Raw genomic sequence first — 20,431 nt, 5'->3', positions numbered from 1 at the left:
ACATATTAGATAAATTTGGCCCATACTAATTAAAACACCCCTTTTTTAAAAACAAATTAAAATTAAACAATTAAAAGGAGTTAGGCCAGCCCAGCCTATTGGAATAAAAAAGTCGAGATCACGGTGGAAAGTGCGTAAATCCGGGATCCTCCGTATCTCCGTCGAGAGCTCATTCCAAAGGGCAGGTGCCCCCACAGAGAAGGCTCTCCCCCTGGGGGCCGCCAGTCGACACTGTTTGACCAACGGCACCCTGAGGAGCCCCTCTCTGTGGGAGCGTACTGGCCGGTTAGAGGCTACCGGTGGCAGAAGGCGGTCTCGTAAGTACCCAGGTCCTAAGCCATGGAGCGCTCTAAAGGTGGTAACCAATACCTTGAAGCGCACCCGGAAGACCACCGGGAGCCACTGCAGCTCACGCAGGAGAGGTGTTACATGGGAGCGCCATGTCGCTCCCATAACCACCCACGCGGCCGCATTCTGGACCAGCTGGAGCCTCCAGGTGCTCCTCAGGGAGAGCCCCATGTAGAGAGCATTACAGGAGTCCAGGCGGGACTACTAACTAAAAAGAAAATCAAGATTGATTAATGGTTACTGTAGTTAATACACTTACAATAAATGTAAAAAGGTCATATCTAATACAACAGCAAGATATGTAAGTCTTATAGAAACAAGATCATCCTGAAAATGATACAAATGATATCACTATAAGGAATAGCAGAATTTTGAAGAATCCAAAAAAGCTTCATTCTTATTTAATGTATGGACAAGTTTGGAGTGGGGGGGGTGCCCACAGTATGGAAATATTTATCAATTGCTTCATCCCTCTCTTTCGACTTTGCAGGCTAACAGTGTGTCCCTGGGATTTCTGCCATTTATTTCAATTTGTAAAAATGCACAAAACAATTTTGGAGATGGCAATTGGTATGCTCAAGCTATCATCCCCGCTCCACCTCCAAAATGTTGATTGTTTATACACCTATTGTTCCGCTTACCTCTCCTAAGGGAAATAAACATTTGCCTCTCATTCAAAAGGAAAGGAATAAATCAAAAAGAAAAAAAAAATGAAATCTTATTGGAGAAGCCTTTTGTGTCATTTTTTTTATTATCAATATCAATGATAAACAATATAACTGTTTTCTTGAAACCAGTACCATTAGTAAATTTTTATTAGTATGGTGCATTACAAGTTTTAAAAATTGTTTTAAACCATACATTACAGCAATATTCATGACCCAGTTAAATAATATCTCTCAAAGTGATATCATATCAACATGGCTGAACTTCAAATAACTATTTCAACTTGAGTTTTTAAATTATCACAAACAGATAAATACAGAATCCCTTAGTGGTTTCAAACTTTTTTTTACAAATAATAGTAAATGTATGATCAGTATCATTTTTAAAAATGCTTTCTTTCAGAATTAAACTTTATAATATAAAAATATTTAAAACAACAGATCAGATTCTATAGCATTCTCTCTCAGGGATAGTGTTTTACTAACCGATAATAATCACAAGTTGAACTGTGATCCAGTCCTAGGTTGAAACTTGAATAAAACTACAATTCAGTACTCACTAGGAATAAAATCTCACTGAATTGAGTAGTATTTATATTACAGTAAGGAAGGTACTTCCATTCTGAATATTTCTCTCAGTACATGTAATTATTAGCTTCAGTAGATAAGTTTACTCTGTGATACCTAATCAGATTGAAAAAAGACAGAGATTTTCTTTAAAATCAGCCAATTTTATAAGTAACTGCTTGTTTGTTTGCTTACTAACTTACTAAACTAATAGAAAAGTTTCAGATCAGTCCTTCGCCACAAGTCTGACAATTGAAGGATTCCTTACACTGAAGTACTCTCATAGTGAGAAATCAATACTTTGGTAAAATAACTTTCAAAACACTGTCAATGGGCAAAGGAAGAGGAAAGGACAGAAAGTCAAAAGAGGATTATTTTATCTATGGATAAAACTGTTAATGCCTCAGCAGTATTTCATAACAAAATCAGTTTGTAATGGTCCAGGCCAAAAAGTCAACCATTCTGTAGCAGAAATAAACAAGGCACTATAAACTCACATGGATTCCAAGATGGTTGAAAATCTTGATTAAGCAGGAATCAGATTAATTTTGATTGTGCTTAATACTGCAGCTGATACTGTGCTTAATTGTATTCAACTCGAAGAAGAAATCTGGTCAAAAAGGAGATGACTATGAGTACATAATATGGCAATATGCTCCTAACCTTTGGACCACACTTGTGGCTCCTCAGTGAAGATTACCCAGTTTCAATAGCATACAAGCAGCATTTGCTAATTTGTGATTGTACTACTAGATACCTCTTTCCTATTTTTCAAAGGTATTGAATTAATAGTTTTTCTTAGTATAGGCAGCAATTCTAGTGTTAATTGCCAAAATGATGCAGTATTTTAGAACAGGAAATAGGCACTATTAACTTTTTAAGAACTAACTGTACTTTCATAGGATACCAAGTGCTGAACACTGTGGTATTAAGACTCAAAGTGCTGCTTTGATCTTGGGGAAATATTGTGCAATAGAATTCAAAAAGAAAAAAAAAGTGTAATGGCACAATATTCAACTAAGTTACAGTTCTTACAGGAAACAGTCATTTTTAATATAATTCTTACTGAATTCCAATAATCAAATTCTGATGCAAGACACAAGTTCTGCATCCAAACAAGAGACTAGTAATATCTTAGAAAATATTAACTGGCAGAAATGTTTATTAGACTGGTTGAAAAAAAGCACAATGCAAATTGTGGAAAGAAGGAAAGAAAAAAAGTGAAAAGAAAAATGAAGAAGTATGAAAAATTAAATCTGACCTACATGTAATGTGCACCTGACACAACCTACCACCCACTATCAATTTGCTAGTTTTATATGCCATTTTGTTTACAACTGTTGTTTAATCAGCAGCTCACACTTACTGAAGTGTTTCTGCAACTGTGGTATTACAGGAATTAAGAATCTTGGATTATAGGTGCATGTTTTACTTAAAAATGGTTATACACTCACACAGCATTAGTTATATTTGAAAAGCAAGCAATATACTTAAACTATTAAATGACATTTCATTTGTTTTAAAACCAATACCTAAATGCAACACAATTCAAGAACAACAGTAACATAGAACAATATTTGATATGAACATTTGGTATTAACTTCAGTTTACATTCATCCCATACAATAAAAATTACTTAGGTACTTAGTGCATTCAACATGACAGTGGAATGTTCCAATAGCCCCTTCTTCTCACAACCCTTGCTTTTGTATTTCAGCCATTTAAAATATGTTTTCAATATAACTCCTAACTGAAGGCTGCATTAGAAAGATTGACAAAAGGGCAAAACTTTTATTTTAACAATATGTTTCAAAATGGTTCAAAATACAAACTAACTTATTTAGAACATCTGTCAAATAGCATTCAACATATGTGCAAACTCGCCTTTGAAAAGACACAAAAAAAGATGAGTAGCTTTGGCACAGCTACTGGTATGTAAATTGGCATTTTTAAAATATAAATTAATTAGATAAAAATAAGCATCTTCATGGCTATGAAGTTAAGACTATGAAGTTGTTCTAGAATTTGTTGCACGAAGTGCTAGGCTTGCAACCGATCTCATCGCACACATAGAAATCTTGTGACAAACCCCAGCATTTGAAATATAGTTGGAAGCTAAACGATACAGTCGTTCAGATCCAAATGTGTTAAAATGCCCTGGAAGGACTTTCTCTACAAGGCCCCTATTGACTAAGTCTATTAATCGCTGGCAGGTTGTAACGTAGTCATTTATCCGGCTGTAGGGAAGCCAGTCAATCATTGAGCCATCATATACAACATCCCCACTGAACAGAATCTTCCGTTCTCTGTCATGCAAACAAATGCTTCCTCTCGAATGGCCAGGCATGTGCATGACAGTGAGCTGTCTATCACCAAGGCTGATCACATCCCCTACAACAAGAAACAAAATTTTATGGACAAACCAATTTTCAAAAATGCAACCTTACATTTGTCTCTGTTACAAACTCATGCATTAAAACTGTAACTGTAGCCAAACAATGCAGGAAAACATATACTGTATTACTCTCCCCCTCCCCTGACAAAGATGAAAGCCCACACACGGTAGGAAGGATTCTGGGAGCATGAATACTTACCTTAGTTTAGGGTTCAGTGGAAGGGGGATAGTAAAACTATGAAGAAAAAAAATGATTTTTAAAGGTATTTTCCAATCACATCTGCAGATGAGCACCAACATGGCCAGGCTATAGTCCACTTCAATGTTTCACAATTTTAAGACACACTAACTTCCCCAACCTTAAAGCTGCCAAGATTGAGAAACACTGGTCTCCTAGAAGGTCCATCATATCATGCATGTTTAATTTCATCCTTATTTCTCATAATGATTTCTATGAGTTCTATTAGACTGGACAGCTTGTACTTTTCCTAACTCTGCTCTTTTCCATTACCTCCAACTGACAGCCAATTGCCTCTAGCTGCACTCTCCTTATTCATTATAAAAGAAAAGAAAACAACTGTCAACTTGAAGCCTATCTCTCCCAGAAGCCATAAGTAAGCAATCTACAATTGACTGAAGCTCAAATCACAATAGTAACATCTGACTTATGGTCTACAATATTTAGTTACATCAGTTCACTCAGTATTACTCACAAATCACAAAGTTTATTGAACAGAAAAAGCAGATTATCTGGACTCCTTTCAAATAAGATATAGGCTTGGGTATAGAATTAAAACTTGATGACCCCTGAGAAGGCTGGGATGGAAGGAGTATAATTATACTAGTCCTGCTGGATTTGTGAGTGGCCTTCAATATTATATATCATGATATCTCCCTGCAATTATTTAAGCATTTAGACATTTTGCTGTGAGAATTATTGGACATGCTGTATTCTTGATTGGTCAGTTCCCACAGTGGTAGGGGCATAAATCAGGACCTTGGCTTCTGGATTGCTGCACAGCTAAGCTGTCTTCCACCTATAATTTAACATCTACCTGAAGCCCCTGGGAGAGATCATCTCCAAAATGAATTGAGATATCAATAAATAGGCTGATGATGTTCAATTACATATTTTACATCTGAATCTGGGCAACATATGTGGCGAAGGTCCTAATTCAGTGATTGGAGGTTGTTAGGATATGGATATAAGAAACAATTTGAACTGAATTCTATCAATTCTGGACTTAGAAGATGACTTCGTCTATTTTATTTTGTTCAACTTTCTTCCTGGATATGATAAATGTTTTCCCATATCGAGTTGACCTATAATTTGTGGTTCAACATGGAATGACACTCCTACTTGCTGTGGAGACAAAGCAAGACAGTCAGTTACAGTGGCTAGGTGTAGCCTTATTTAAATCAGGTGGCTTTATTCACAATTATTTATGAAGCTGGATTTTTGTTATGTAAAATACATGGAATTGCCCTTGTAGATCATTCTGAAGTGGTTACGTAGTACAATATGCAACAACCCTAGTTAGCTGCATTCAGGTTCACTCATGTATTATCACTACTACAGCCTGCACTGGCTGCCAATGAGTTTCAAAATGCAATTCAATATGCTGAATGTCATCCTTAAAGCCCTAAATGGCTCAGGGACTGAATACTGTGTTACTACAACCTCTGAGTTGAATCCATCCATCCTATAAGACCTGGGAATGAGGACTAAGGGGTCCTGCCACCAAGGGAATGCCCTCTTTATAGAACCTAGACCAAGTGATGTTCTCCTTCCTTTGTAATATTCAAATCACATCAGAAAAACATTTAAATCCAAATAAGATCTTGCTATTCCCAAATGGTGATGCATCAGATGGACTGTTTATGGTTTTATTACAGTAAGTGATTTTTAAAAATCTTGTTATATTGCAAGCAACTTGGTATCTCTGGAAATGGAATAGCATATGAATTTATGTATAATAAAGAACTAAAACTACTATTTTTGTATGTAGTATACAAATATACTACACAATATAGCATATCTTTCATTATTCACATCTGTCAGTAGCAATAGTGGATATTGGCTAAAGTAGGGGTCTGATAAAGGATGAAAAACACAAAAGAAGGCAATGAAACCTCATCAATTAGATTTCATATTCACTTAATTGTGTATATTTTAGCAACTGAAAAAATTACTAAGTCATCATTTTGACAGTCAATGAGCTAAAACTACTGGCTGCTTGAATTAATTTCACAAGATTTCTTAGTCATTTGTTCTTAATCTCAGAAAACATTTTTCCTCAAAGTGGAAGTTACAATCTCAAGGCTTTATTGTGGCTAGTACAAAGGGATGTGTATACATAGGTATATGTGTATTTAGTCTGATTATTTTTATTTAGTTTATGGATTATTTATATTTTCTCTTACCTATTCTAACCTTTCTCTCTGATAAACCAATATATTTAAAGTATTTGGTATTATAATATAATAATATACCAACAAATTTATTATTAAAGGTAGATAATTTATCATGCCTCTTTCTCAAAAGAAAATACTTTGAACAGGGAAAAGAAAGTTTCAAATTAAGTTTCTTTCTGGCCATTTTTAGATATATATATTGCAGTTTTCAGTGCAAGCATTGAAAACTAATACCATTTGCAAGTAGACTCAGAGTCTAATGTTCCAACTGTGGACATTAATTCTTCATAAAACATGGATTATATAGGTGGAAATTAAATTCTGAGTTGGAAGCTCTGTCTCCTTCCTCTTCCCCTTAATACCAGCTTTAGTTCTATTACCCTGCCTTAAACCAGAGATCTTCATTGTATCCAAAACACATTACTATATTGAATCAGTCAGCTTACTGACTGAGATATTAAGTCACAATCTAAAGTATTTTATCAATTCATATGCCATAATTTAGAAATTTGAAAATTCACATCCAAAACAGATTACTATGCATTTCTTCTTGTGTAAGCTATTCTATGGGTGCTTCAGAGGAGCCACACAAGGTTCGATATAAAATGAGCAGCTATATAAATGTTATAAACAAATATATGAATAAATAAGTGTGCATCACCTGGAAATGTAAGCAGACAGATTGTGAATGCATATGTCCCTCTAATCTTAATGAAATGACTTTCTATCTGAGCTTTTCTTGCAATGCTTTTATTGGCTTACTCACCATCTTTGAGAATGCCATCTTCCCAGAAAAGATATAATTTCAACTAGTTAAAGCATAACAGATATTTTGTCTACTTTCAATGTTAATGGATCCCATAAAAAATCAAGATGGAAAAATTACTTCATTATACATAGTGGTAACCAGTAGCTTGCTGTATTATAGCCCTGACCATAATCTATTATGCATTTTAATGTTCAATTAACAAGAATGGTCAACAGATCCATTAATATTACTTTGGATGTACTTACATTTCATGGATATTATGATTCAAGTCTTCCCAAGATATTTGCTTACATATGTAAAAGCTAAAGTGTGTACAAAGTGGAAACAAAGTATGTACCCCACCATTGAAATACTGCTCTTTCCTCAAATATGGTACAAAATGGTTTAAAATTAGTGTGTGCCCTGAGATAGTTTTAATAAAGCACTATAGTGTTCAGATGCATGAATCTGTTCATACCTATTGTACTGATGCTCTATGCAGATGTTTATTTATACATGAAAACATATAAAGGGAGAGGGTTGGTGTCATGCTACAACATACATTCATAATTTTGGCATCATCATAATTAAAAACAGATGCTATGATTACAAAAGCACTGGTAGCAGTAATTTAGGCAAAATAAAGATGTTTCTAAGTCAATTACAAATGGTTGCAGCTTCATGGCAGAGAACTTGTGCTCAGACAGAGATATCCATATTCAAGCCACAAGCCACATCTCCTAATAGTCCTGGGAAAGACTGGAAATGGAAACCTTTTGGAACAACTGTTACTGTCAAGATAAAAATGAGAAAGGTGGATCAAAGGTATAATGCAGTTTTCTGCAATTTTACATTAAATATAATTAAGGTGGGTCACAAATAAGAAAACATCATCAAAAAGCCATAAGATTTTTGCTCCCAAATCCCAGCACTTTTTGTAATTCCTGAAAAGTTAACCTGGCCAGAGATAAATAGAAATGTAGCTAGGGGCATATTAAAAGTGAAATCTAAAATAATAGGTGTAATGAGCAAGTGAAAAGAGTCAGATTATCAATCTAATTTGGATTATGTCTATGTAGTTTTTCATGCCTATTTTATAAATTAGATATCAAACATATGGATTGAAATGTTAGTGAAGTGTTTTGGGTTGTAATATGTGAAGCACTTAATTGGAGGAAACATGCATAAAATGTTACTCCTAGCCTAGGCTATAATCTGTGGATAATATTAAAGGATTTTGGTTTCATTTTCTTAAATATAACCAGCTAGTCCAAAATGTTGATAGAATTGCAGAGTGGACAGACTGAAAAAGATGCTGAAAAAAAATCTCACAAAATGTTACACACACACATACACACTCAGTGTACAGCACAAATATTTGATGGATAAATGTTCAAAACTCATTGTTCATAGCAATGTTACTATTTGGCAAAATTATATTCCTAGACATTTTTCTCTGGCTGATATGCTTATTTATTCTTTTTTCACCCCACAACAGGGACGTCCTAGAGAAGCACAAAGTATTAAGAGTCTTAGTGAAATGCTCTACCATGTACTTTGTATATCACCCATTCTTCAGCAGATGCTCAAGATGTCCCCACCCTACCCTTTCTTTCAGACTCTGACAGTGCACATTCACATTTGTATGACCTTTAAGAGGCAGACATCCAATTTCAATGGCCTGTGCATGGATTTTACAAAGATGCTCTCCACCTGTCTTTTCAGAGATACATTTTTAACACCAAAAAGATAATTTCAACATCATGGATGAAAGATGCATTTAGCTCACACATTTTTTCTTTAAGAAACCAATAACACTGCTCTGTTTCTATGGTCCCTTCTATAATCTCCTTTTAAAACATTTTATAAAAGTACAAGGATCACATAATGCTGTGTTTTTCATTCCCATTCCACTTCCACTCCCCATATTTTCCTTCTCTTTTTCTTATATATCTATGTCGTAGTGATTTCAAATCTTGAGAGAATTTCTCCACCCTTTGCCATATCCAAAGAACTGGAGCTATAAAGACAGACTACTAATGTTATTATTTCCCTGTATCACCAGAAATTCCCTTCCTTTTACACTTTGCTACTGAAATGGCATAATACACCTCTCTCATGCCTTATTAATTCTGTATTCTGAACCAAAGAACATTAGGGTTCAAAATCCATCTGCCTCCATCACCAAACCTTTACGAATTAGTACCTTCACTACATGCACTGCACCCAAAAACCAGAACTTTCCGTTTTCATGTCACATGGCTCCAGACAATACTCTTGATTTTTTGGTAGGCAAATGATAATACCCACTATTTATTTTCAGTAACAGAAAAGTTGCTGGACTCGAACAGCCCCTCCTTTCTGTACAAATAATCCACTTCAGCAGGAACCCAGTAGGCATGTGCAATACAGAAATAACGCTGATGATATTCAACCCTGCCTGGTGTAAGCCTGTCCAATTTACTATGACATATCAGATATTAAAGAAAGCCAAATGCTGCAGGTGGCAGAGATGTTTTTTGAAGTAATAAAAAAAGGGGGGAAGACAATGATAAAAACACCCCTCCAAATGTATTATATTGCATGCAAGAAATCACTCAGCCTAGTGTTTAAAGAAATAATTAATCTGAAATCACTATATTGGCGTCCTTTGGTGACTTGGATGAGAAAGCGGCTCATAAAAGAAAGCGTTGGTCAATTCAATCAAGGCTGTACACCTGGTCACAACAGCTCGGTTCAGTTGGGGTACGGGAGCTGCCTGCCTTGCTCCAGAAAGGCGCCTGCAGAATGAGATGCGGGTCTCCCTTGCCAGCCCACTACCCTCTCCCCCTCCCCGCTCTTACCCTCCTGCAAGACGTGAGTCGGCTGGACGGGTCGCACTCGAAACTGCCTGGCCCTCCAGCCGGGGCTGGGCTGCCTCACCACCTCGCTGTCCGAGAGCCAAGTGACGGTCTCGTAGTTATCGCCGCGGCGCAGGGCTCCGGCCTCGGCGCTGTGCACGGCCACCTCCTCGAACTGATGCAGTCCGCCCGAGTGGTCGAAGTGCACATGGGTGGCGATGGCTAGCAACGGCCGCCGCCGCCGCCCACTGCTTGCGGGTTCCTTCTCCGCTTCGCCGAGACCGGCTCCCTCCTGGTCGCCCTGGGCCGGATCGGGATCCAAAAGCCCAGCCAAGTGAAGGTAGTCGGGGAGGCTGCGCAGCCCCAACCCCGTGTCGATCACCACGTCCCGCTGGGAGCCGCGCACCAGCCAGATGTTGGCCCGGTTGCCCGACTCGTAGAAGCGTTCTTGGATCCAGTAGATACCTCCGCCCAGAGACTTATGCGCGAACCACTCCAGCGCCGACATCACAGCCGGCCGCCAAACGAAACGCTGCGGCCACACGACCCGTCTCCTGCCTGCGGTGTTTGGGCTAGGATCGCGTGTTGCGAACGGCCCGGACGCGCAGCTTAGACGAGGAGGGCGGATCAAGGAGGAGGAGGAGCTGGAGGCGGGGACTGAATCACCAGCTCCTCAGCGTAACCCGAGTCGGCTTATCGGGTGGTCCCCCACCCGGCTCTTTCCCACTGCAGTAACGCGTCAGACGGAAGGAAGGGGGGCCGAGGGTTTGCCTTGGAAGGGGATGCGGTTGCACGTGGGGATTGCCTGCGAGACTGAAGATGCGGCTACACGACAGCTGATACAGCAAAAGCGCTCTGGGTTGTGCTAAAGAAAATGCAAGTCTCTCTCACTTGGTGTTTCCTAAGTGCAGTATTTAGGAAGGGATCTGGGTAAAAAAAAAAAAAGGGTGCTTAAACTCATGGATTTTCTGGATTTCATACGATTTTTAGATTGGATCCGCATGCAACACGCTTGTCTGTATTATACCAAAAGCAAAGGTGATCAATCTGTGTCCTTTCAGATCCTCTCTCTCTGTTTGGTGGGATATAAAGAACACAAATCCTGTCCCTGAATTAAGCATTGAGCTCAGAATCTGCAATTAAATGCAATACTATTTGGATTTTAAAGAACCTTCCATTGCCCATCTCTGATTAAATTCATTACCACCCCTTAAAACAAGGAACGGCAGACTAACGTTTATTACTGTCCTACAGATCTTAGATGCCTTTGCACAACTCTGTTGAAGAGGAATTACTATCAAAGTAAAAAATAAAAGCCACGTAAAACTGGCTGGAATGATCCAGCATTTTACTAAACAGTAGAAGAATAATTGAAAGAGACAGTCTGGCTAGTTAAATCACAAGGCTAGAAACCAAAATGTGAGTTCTAGCCCCACTTTAGATACTGTAAGCAGAATCCCCACCCCTTTTAATATAAAAAGCCCCCATATTAGCAAAGAAATGCCTCCCACCCATGGAAGAGAAAAGGCTTTCCTGAAGTTAAACCATTCAAGCACCTGATCCCTGTGATTGGATATTTAGTTTCACAAACTATTCATAAACGAAACACCTTCAGCTACAGCCTCCACAGAAGGCTAGAATTGATCAGATTAAAAAAGCAGACAGACAAAAGACACCTAAAATCTACATTCCCTACCCAGCTCCAAGGGCAGGGCAGGACCTCCTAGCCACAATAGACGTCAGGCAACAATAATTAGAATACTAAAAGGGCACACACAAGTACAGATTAAAGTACATTTCATAATGAACCTGGGCATCTAAATCACAACGCCCTAGAACCGTGATGGCGAACCTATGGCACGCGGAGCCATATTAGTGGGCATGCCAGCTCAGCTCTGGGGCGCATGTGTGCGCCGGCCAGCTGATTTTCGGGCCTTCTGGGCCCACCAGAAGTAGGAAAACAGGCTGTTTCCTGCCTCTGGAGGGCCTTGGTGGAGGGGAAGGCCCGTTTTTCTTTCTTACCTGGCTCCAGATCCTCTCTATGCATCTGGGAAGGGCGAAAACAGCCTTTCCCACTCCCTTGGAGGCCCCACGGAGGCTGAAAGGGCCCATTTCCCAACTCTCGGTGGGACAGGAAGTGACATTTTTTGCTGTCCCCAGCCTCCGGAACCTCTCTAGGAGTCTCTAGCAGCCTCTAGGAGTCTCTGGAGGCTGGGGACAGGAAAAAACATTACTTCCTGTCCCACCGGGAGTCGGGAAATGGACCCTTTCAGCCTTCGTGGGGCCTCCAAGGGAGTGGGAAAGGCTGTTTTCGCCCTTCCCAGATGCATAGAGAGGATCTGGAGCCAGGTAAGAAAGAAAAACGGGCCTTCCCCTCCACCAAGGCCCTCCAGAGGCAGGAAACAGCCTGTTTTCCTACTTCTGGTGGGCCCAGAAGGCCCGAAAATCAGCTGGCCGGCGCACACATGCGCCCCAGAGCTGAGCTGGCATGCCCACTAATATGGCTCCGCGTGCCATAGGTTCGCCATCACGGTTCTAGGGCGTTGTGATTTAGATGCCCAGGTTCATTATGAAATGTACTTTAATCTGTACTTGTGTGTGCCCTTTTAGTATTCTAATTATTGTTGCCTGACGTCTATTGTGGCTAGGAGGTCCTGCCCTGCCCTTGGAGCTGGGTAGGGAATGTAGATTTTAGGTGTCTTTTGTCTGTCTGCTTTTTTAATCTGATCAATTCTAGCCTTCTGTGGAGGCTGTAGCTGAAGGTGTTTCGTTTATGAATAGTTTGTGAAACTAAATATCCAATCACAGGGATCAGGTGCTTGAATGGTTTAACTTCAGGAAAGCCTTTTCTCTTCCATGGGTGGGAGGCATTTCTTTGCTAATATGGGGGCTTTTTATATTAAAAGGGGTGGGGATTCTGCTTACAGTATCTAAAGTGGGGCTAGAACTCACATTTTGGTTTCTAGCCTTGTGTTTTAACTAGCCAGACTGTCTCTTTCAATTATTCTTCTACTGTTTAGTAAAATGCTGGATCATTCCAGCCAGTTTTACGTGGCTTTTATTTTTTACTTTGATAGTAATTCCTCTTCAACACAGAGTTGTGCAAAGGCATCTAAGATCTGTAGGACAGTAATAAACGTTAGTCTGCCGTTCCTTGTTTTAAGGGGTGGTAATGAATTTAATCAGAGATGGGCAATGGAAGGTTCTTTAAAATCCAAATAGTATTGCATTTAATTGCAGATTCTGTCACAAGTAAATGCCTTATTCTCCAATATGTAAATTGTATATACTCGGGGTATTAGGGGTTAATTTATTCTTCCTCATATAATATATTCATATGTAACCACTCCCATACTTTGCTCCGCCTTGTGTATATAAAAGGAGCTGTATGCACCTCCTCCTCATTTCTATCTGCAATTACTCATAGAATATAGAATGCCTACTATAAATAAACAGTGTTATGTTTGAATACTTTATTCTTAAATCAATTATTGAGTCTGATCCTTAAAATTACGCAACAATCTGGTAGCAGAGGATGGTTGAATTGACTCAATAAAACTTTAGATATGCCTAAGAGAGAAAACTCCAGAAACAAAAGAGAAAGACCCAACACCAGGGCACACAGTAAAGAAATGGAAGCGGATCAAGAAATGATCGATGAATCCACAACTGCAATATCGAGAGAATCTGAAGACTGCACTACAGACAACGAGGAGATAATGGATGAAACTGATGACCAAGAAGAGAACTAAATAGAAAACAACGAACTCAGGTCAGAGATATTGAAACTCTTGAAAAGTCAAAAGGATGACAAAAATCTCATCGCGAACCTCCAAGACATAATAAAAAACAACGGAGCAGCGAGAGAGAAACACATTGCAACAGATGAACCTAAAGAATCAAAAATGGTGAGCGAATTATCTGTAGATAAGAATATAACAAAAAAGAAGACTAACAGTCCCATTCAAAATGTTGAATGGCAGCCATCTTGGTTCCAACAGACCACTAAGATGAGCGAAGCAGAGCCAATCAGAAAGCAGAATTCAAAATATCTGGCGCGAAAAGCCTTACATGATGCAAAAAACAAAAAAGAGAAAATTTACTCTTCAGAAGAATCAGACACAGACATCGAAGAAACTTCAATAGAAATGCAAATAGAATCAGCAATGAAAACGCTTTTTGCAACATTCGGTCCAAAATTAAGAATTACAAAAGAATCAACAAAAGCTAGCAACCAAGAAATAAAGAAAAGACAAGCAAGCAAGCAAACGTCTCAGAATCTACCCGCTTCTATCAAAACGACGAGAACACCGACGCCTGAACCCAGAGAGCCCTGCAAATACCACCCCACGCCACAGACGATCCCAGGAACCAACGATCTCAACAAGAATCATCTCAACAAAAAGAAACGAGCGCCTGCTGTCACCTGGACACCCAAGATCGAACCGGAGACCGATTCATCGGAAGAGGAACGCTACGAGGGAGCTGCAGCAGCGAGAACCTCTCCCGACAGCTCCAGAAGCGAAATGAGCAACGCGCATGTGCAGACCTACGCAGACAACTACGGAGGACATGAAGAGCAGAGAGAGCCGTTCAGACTCGTTGCAAGCATACCCACACCATTCTGCAACTATCAACACTTGCAAGATCACGGACTACCTCCAGTTGTAAGTAATGGATCTAACAGTATTGGGAATTTGCCCAATGATTTCCCAAAACTGAGAATAGATGGTATTAATTTGCAGGAATGGTGTCAACAACTTCAGGTTGTTTTTCTAAAAGAAAACTTATTATTCTTTATTACTAACCCCCCCCAAAAGACCTTGGACTCTAAAATTGGACTGCCTACACCACAGAGCATTTTACTTATTAATATCCAGTATATCTCCTGCTATGTACCATAGTATTAAGCACAATTTGACTGTCTCAGAAATTATTCAATGCATGTTTAAATTGTTTCATAGTGAAAGTGTAGCGACTACTACAAGGATGTCTAAAGATTTCTTCTCAGCTAGGATAAAGCCAGGGGTTACTATAAGTGAACATTTAATATCTTTAAACAAAATCAGAGCAGAGCTGCATTTAAGAGGAGAGGTAATTTCAGATCAAACAATGAAGAGTGTTATCATTAACTCATTAGACCCATCATGGGATAACTATATATCACATTTAGACACAATTAATTTAGGATACTTATCCATAGAGAATTTATCAAATAAGCTAATAGCTGAAGATAATTCAAGAAGGAGTCGCTGTAATAACCACATAGAACAGAGACAATATAAGAGAGTAGCATTCCAAGAAAAATATCGTGAATCAATTGAATGCCACAACTGTGGGTCTAAAGAACATTGTAGAAGAGATTGTCCTAAATTCCTTAGAGAAAGGCAAAAAACTGACTATAGAAGTAGATACCATAACAAACAATCATCCATTGATAGACATAGATATAGAAGCTCACCCAACTATAGAGAACATAGAGGGGGCAGGGATAATTCAAAAGATAGAAGGTCTGGTTCACTAAATGGATTAAACAAACATAATACATCTAACATACAACAGTCAGGGGACAATGATTGGCTCATTGATTCTGGGGCAACTAATCACACTACACATAACAAAAGTATATTATCTTCATTTATAGAAGATAAATTTGTAATCAAAGTAGCTAATCAAGAAAAAGTCCAAGTTATTGGTAGAGGAAATGTAAACTTACCCGGTCTAGGAAAAATAGAGGGGGTATTACTAATACCAGAAATACCTCATAACATACTTAGTGCAATAAAACTAAGTAGAGATTCTGACATAAATATAGTATTCTCAAAAGGAAAAGCAACACTAGAGAAAAACAAAACAAGCTTAGGTAGTGTGATTATCAAAGGAGGTCTACCATATTTAATCATAAAAGAAAGATGGTTACACAACATTGATTCCAACATGGATGATAACAATGATATAGATAATGGAGACAATAGCAATAGTGATAATGAGGAACATGAAACAATTCATAGTCACAAAGACACATCTATTAATGACACATCCAATAACAAAAAACCTACAATTGGAAAACCAATTCACGATGAATGTGCACATATTTTACATAGGAAATTAGGGCATGCTAGTTTTCCTGTAGTACAAAAGATGATTGAACATGCTGAAGGTGTTAAAATAAAAAATTGTAAAAACTATTTGGAATGCTCAGTATGTAAGTCCACAAAACTCAGAACTAGCCCCAAACCAAGAAAGGCAACAAGATCAACTAATCAAATTTTTGATTTGGTACATATGGATTTGGTTGGTCCATTAACACCATCAATCACGTATAGAAAACGATACTTTTTGACTATTGTAGATAGTCATAGATGACTATAGTCGGTACGGATTTGTCTACACTTTAAAACACAAGGATGAAACCTTTCAGAAATTTAAAGAGTTTTACAAACGTGTAGAAACACAACATAATATTAAAATAAAACAAATCATGACAGATAGGGGATCTGAATTCATGTCAAAAGAATTCTCCCAATGGCTAAAAAACAAAGGGATGCTACATTTCACGTCTAGCCCTTTCTCTGCATTTCAAAATGGAGTAGTAGAGAGAAAGAACTCGACATTACAAACCATGATTAGATGCACATTAGAAGATGCTGGCTTAGGAAAACAATTCTGGTCAGAAGCATTTCAATATTCCAATTATACACAAAATAGAACTTGGTCCAGCATTATAAACAAGACACCATATGAATTAATGTACAGTAGAAAACCCAAAATAGCACACATGCACATATTTGGAGTCACAGCGGATGTACACATACCAAAACAATTGAGGCGTAAAGGAGAGAACGTGTCCAGAAGACTTAGATTCATGGGATACGAAACAGGCACAAAAGGGTACAGATTTATTGATAACAATAACAAATTTATAATTTCTAGAACAGCTGTATTTCATGAACAGGCCAACTGGTCTAAAATACATCTTAATGAAATATTACCAATCACAAATTCAAACACTGAGCATCAAGATAAAATAGATAGAGAAGAATGCAACCACAACACACATAGAAACAAAAATAAAACATGGACAAACAGTAAACACAGAATAAGGACAGATTCGTTAACAAAAAAGGAGGCAAGATACTTACATGATAACGATAGTAAACCAGAAAAAACAATCAGATGTAACAGAAATCAAGTGCCAAGCAGATACAAAGATTATGTAATGTATATGGATAGTGAAACATCAACGCCAAACACATACGAGGAAGTATTAAAGCTTCCCACTGAAGAAAGAAGAAAATGGGAATTAGCCATGACCAAGGAGATGGACAGTTTACGAGAGTTAAATGTATTCACACCTACACCTGCACCTAAGGATAAAACTATTATAGGCACCAGGTGGATATACAAAATTAAAAATCTAGAAGAAGGCAACACATTATACAAAGCTAGATTAGTTGCACAAGGTTATGCTCAAAAACATCCTGAGGATTACACAGACACATACTCTCCCACAGTAAGAACTGAGAGTGTCAAAACAGCTTTAGTTATAGCATCAGCACTTAACCTTGATGTATTCCAATATGACATACAGACTGCGTATTTACACGCAAAACTTGATAAAGAAATATATGTAAGAGCACCTCATAGTCAATACACAAACAAAAATGAAACGTGGTTATTAAATAAAAGTTTGTACGGATTAAAACAATCTGGCAAACGCTGGTATGAATGTTTGGTCAAAGTACTCAGAACTATGAATTTCAATGCTACTACTGCTGATAACTCTTTCTTTGTCAAAAAGGAAGGTGACTCATTAGAATTTGTGTTAATTTATGTGGATGATATTTTGTATATAGGTAAACATAAAGAAAAAAGAGACACATTTGTGACAAAACTAAATGAACATTTTTCTTTAAAATCATTAGGGAAGGTAAATAAATATCTTGGAGTTCAAATCAGTAAAACCAAAAAAGGATTCAAACTTTCTCAGAAAGATAAGATTATAGAACTCCTAAACAAATGTAATTTAAATAATGCTAAGCCTTGTGACACTCCTATGCAAACTGATTTCTTAAGGAACATAGATGAATCATCCCCTGAATTTAAGGATAATACACTCTACAGATCAGTTATTGGTTCCCTTTTATATATTTCTAATTGGACCAGGCCAGATATTGCTTTGCCCCTCAATTTGTTATCCAGATATGTCAGCAAACCCTTAATGTATCATTGGGAAGCCATTAAAAGAATATTAAGGTACTTAAAGCACAGCTTAGACTTGTTTATTATTGGAACCTAATAATGTCAAAGAGCCCATCCTCACTTGTTACGCCGATGCCAATTGGGCAGGTGATACTATATGTAGAAAAAGCACATCGGGTTATATATTTTTTCTTAATGATTGTCCAGTTTACTGGTACACTGGAAAACAAGATTTAGTAGCCACATCAACAACTGAGGCAGAATATGTTTGTTTGTCTAAAGCCTCTAACAATCTTGTATGGTTTAATGATTTATTGTCAAATACTTGGAAGAAACCTTCATTACCATTTATCATACACAAAGACAACAAAGCTGCTATTGAGATATCTAGGTCTGATGCTATTGGTCAAAGATCCAGACATATAGATATAAAATTCAAGCATGTGAGACAATTATCTCAAGATGGATTTATTAAAGCAGTTCATTGCGAAACATCAGAGCAAATAGCTGACATATTGACAAAGCCTTTGCCTTCTAAACAACACAAATATTTAACTTCCAAATTGCAAGTTTTATATTGTTCTGAATCTGAATGTAATGGGGGATTTGTCACAAGTAAATGCCTTATTCTCCAATATGTAAATTGTATATACTCGGGGTATTAGGGGTTAATTTATTCTTCCTCATATAATATATTCATATGTAACCACTCCCATACTTTGCTCCGCCTTGTGTATATAAAAGGAGCTGTATGCACCTCCTCCTCGCTTCTATCTGCGATTACTCATAGAATATAGAATGCCTACTATAAATAAACAGTGTTATGTTTGAATACTTTATTCTTAAATCAATTATTGAGTCTGATCCTTAAAATTACGCAACAGATTCTGAGCTCAATGCTTAATTCAGGGACAGGATTTGTGTTCTTTATATCCCACCAAACAGAGAGAGAGGATCTGAAAGGACACAGATTGATCACCTTTGCTTTTGGTATAATACAGACAAGCGTGTTGCATGCGGATCCAATCTAAAAATCGTATGAAATCCAGAAAATCCATGAGTTTAAGCACCCTTTTTTTTTTTTTACCCAGATCCCTTCCTAAATACTGCACTTAGGAAACACCAAGTGAGAGAGACTTGCATTTTCTTTAGCACAACCCAGAGCGCTTTTGCTGTATCAGCTGTCGTGTAGCCGCATCTTCAGTCTCGCAGGCAATCCCCACGTGCAACCGCATCCCCTTCCAAGGCAAACCCTCGGCCCCCCTTCCTTCCGTCTGACGCGTTACTGCAGTGGGAAAGAGCCGGGTGGGGGACCACCCGATAAGCCGACTCGGGTTACGCTGAGGAGCTGGTGATTCAGTCCCCGCCTCCAGCTCCTCCTCCTCCTTGATCCGCCCTCCTCGTCTAAGCTGCGCGTCCGGGCCGTTCGCTACACGCGATCCTAGCCCAAACACCGCAGGCAGGAGACGGGTCGTGTGGCCGCAGCGTTTCGTTTGGCGGCCGGCTGTGATGTCGGCGCTGGAGTGGTTCGCGCATAAGTCTCTGGGCGGAGGTATCTACTGGATCCAAGAACGCTTCTACGAGTCGGGCAACCGGGCCAACATCTGGCTGGTGCGCGGCTCCCAGCGGGACGTGGTGATCGACACGGGGTTGGGGCTGCGCAGCCTCCCCGACTACCTTCACTTGGCTGGGCTTTTGGATCCCGATCCGGCCCAGGGCGACCAGGAGGGAGCCGGTCTCGGCGAAGCGGAGAAGGAACCCGCAAGCAGTGGGCGGCGGCGGCGGCCGTTGCTAGCCATCGCCACCCATGTGCACTTCGACCACTCGGGCGGACTGCATCAGTTCGAGGAGGTGGCCGTGCACAGCGCCGAGGCCGGAGCCCTGCGCCGCGGCGATAACTACGAGACCGTCACTTGGCTCTCGGACAGCGAGGTGGTGAGGCAGCCCAGCCCCGGCTGGAGGGCCAGGCAGTTTCGAGTGCGACCCGTCCAGCCGACTCACGTCTTGCAGGAGGGTAAGAGCGGGGAGGGGGAGAGGGTAGTGGGCTGGCAAGGGAGACCCGCATCTCATTCTGCAGGCGCCTTTCTGGAGCAAGGCAGGCAGCTCCCGTACCCCAACTGAACCGAGCTGTTGTGACCAGGTGTACAGCCTTGATTGAATTGACCAACGCTTTCTTTTATGAGCCGCTTTCTCATCCAAGTCACCAAAGGACGCCAATATAGTGATTTCAGATTAATTATTTCTTTAAACA

At 39.2% G+C, this 20,431-nt stretch overlaps 2 protein-coding genes across 2 annotated transcripts in view; one reads left to right on the top strand and one right to left on the bottom strand.

The window, feature by feature from the left end:
• Nucleotides 1-1,145: 1,145 nt before the first annotated feature.
• On the bottom strand, nucleotides 1,146-10,507 carry MBLAC2 (metallo-beta-lactamase domain containing 2). Its single transcript, XM_070935770.1, has 2 exons — nucleotides 9,982-10,507; nucleotides 1,146-3,971 (listed from the first exon to the last, which is right to left on the bottom strand). The coding sequence occupies exons 1-2, from the start codon at nucleotides 10,484-10,486 to the stop codon at nucleotides 3,586-3,588; spliced, it is 891 nt and encodes a 296-aa protein (XP_070791871.1). The 5' UTR covers nucleotides 10,487-10,507; the 3' UTR covers nucleotides 1,146-3,585.
• Nucleotides 10,508-19,689: 9,182 nt separating this feature from the next.
• The window catches only part of ADGRV1 (adhesion G protein-coupled receptor V1), a 303,011-nt gene continuing 302,269 nt past the window's right edge, over nucleotides 19,690-20,431 (top strand). Inside the window, exon 1 of the mRNA XM_070935769.1 lies at nucleotides 19,690-20,194. Within this exon, the coding sequence (XP_070791870.1) occupies nucleotides 19,690-20,194 (505 nt within the window). The remainder of the gene's footprint in view (nucleotides 20,195-20,431) is intronic.

Source organism: Pituophis catenifer, unplaced genomic scaffold (genome assembly GCF_029215685.1).
Source record: "Pituophis catenifer annectens isolate HBS135680 unplaced genomic scaffold, rPitCat1.0.hap2 SCAF_2, whole genome shotgun sequence".
Lineage (NCBI taxonomy): Eukaryota > Metazoa > Chordata > Lepidosauria > Squamata > Colubridae > Pituophis > Pituophis catenifer.
Note: the sequence above shows the minus strand (reverse complement) of the source record. Positions and strands in the feature narration are given on the sequence as shown.

Bases quoted from the DNA above. Each gene is read 5' to 3' on its own strand.
- MBLAC2 (XM_070935770.1), bottom strand. From the start codon at position 10,486: ATGTCGGCGCTGGAGTGGTTCGCGCATAAGTCTCTGGGCGGAGGTATC. The intron at 3,972-9,981 runs GTAAGAGCGGGG...TTCTTGTTGTAG, and splicing joins GACTCACGTCTTGCAGGAGG to GGGATGTGATCAGCCTTGGT.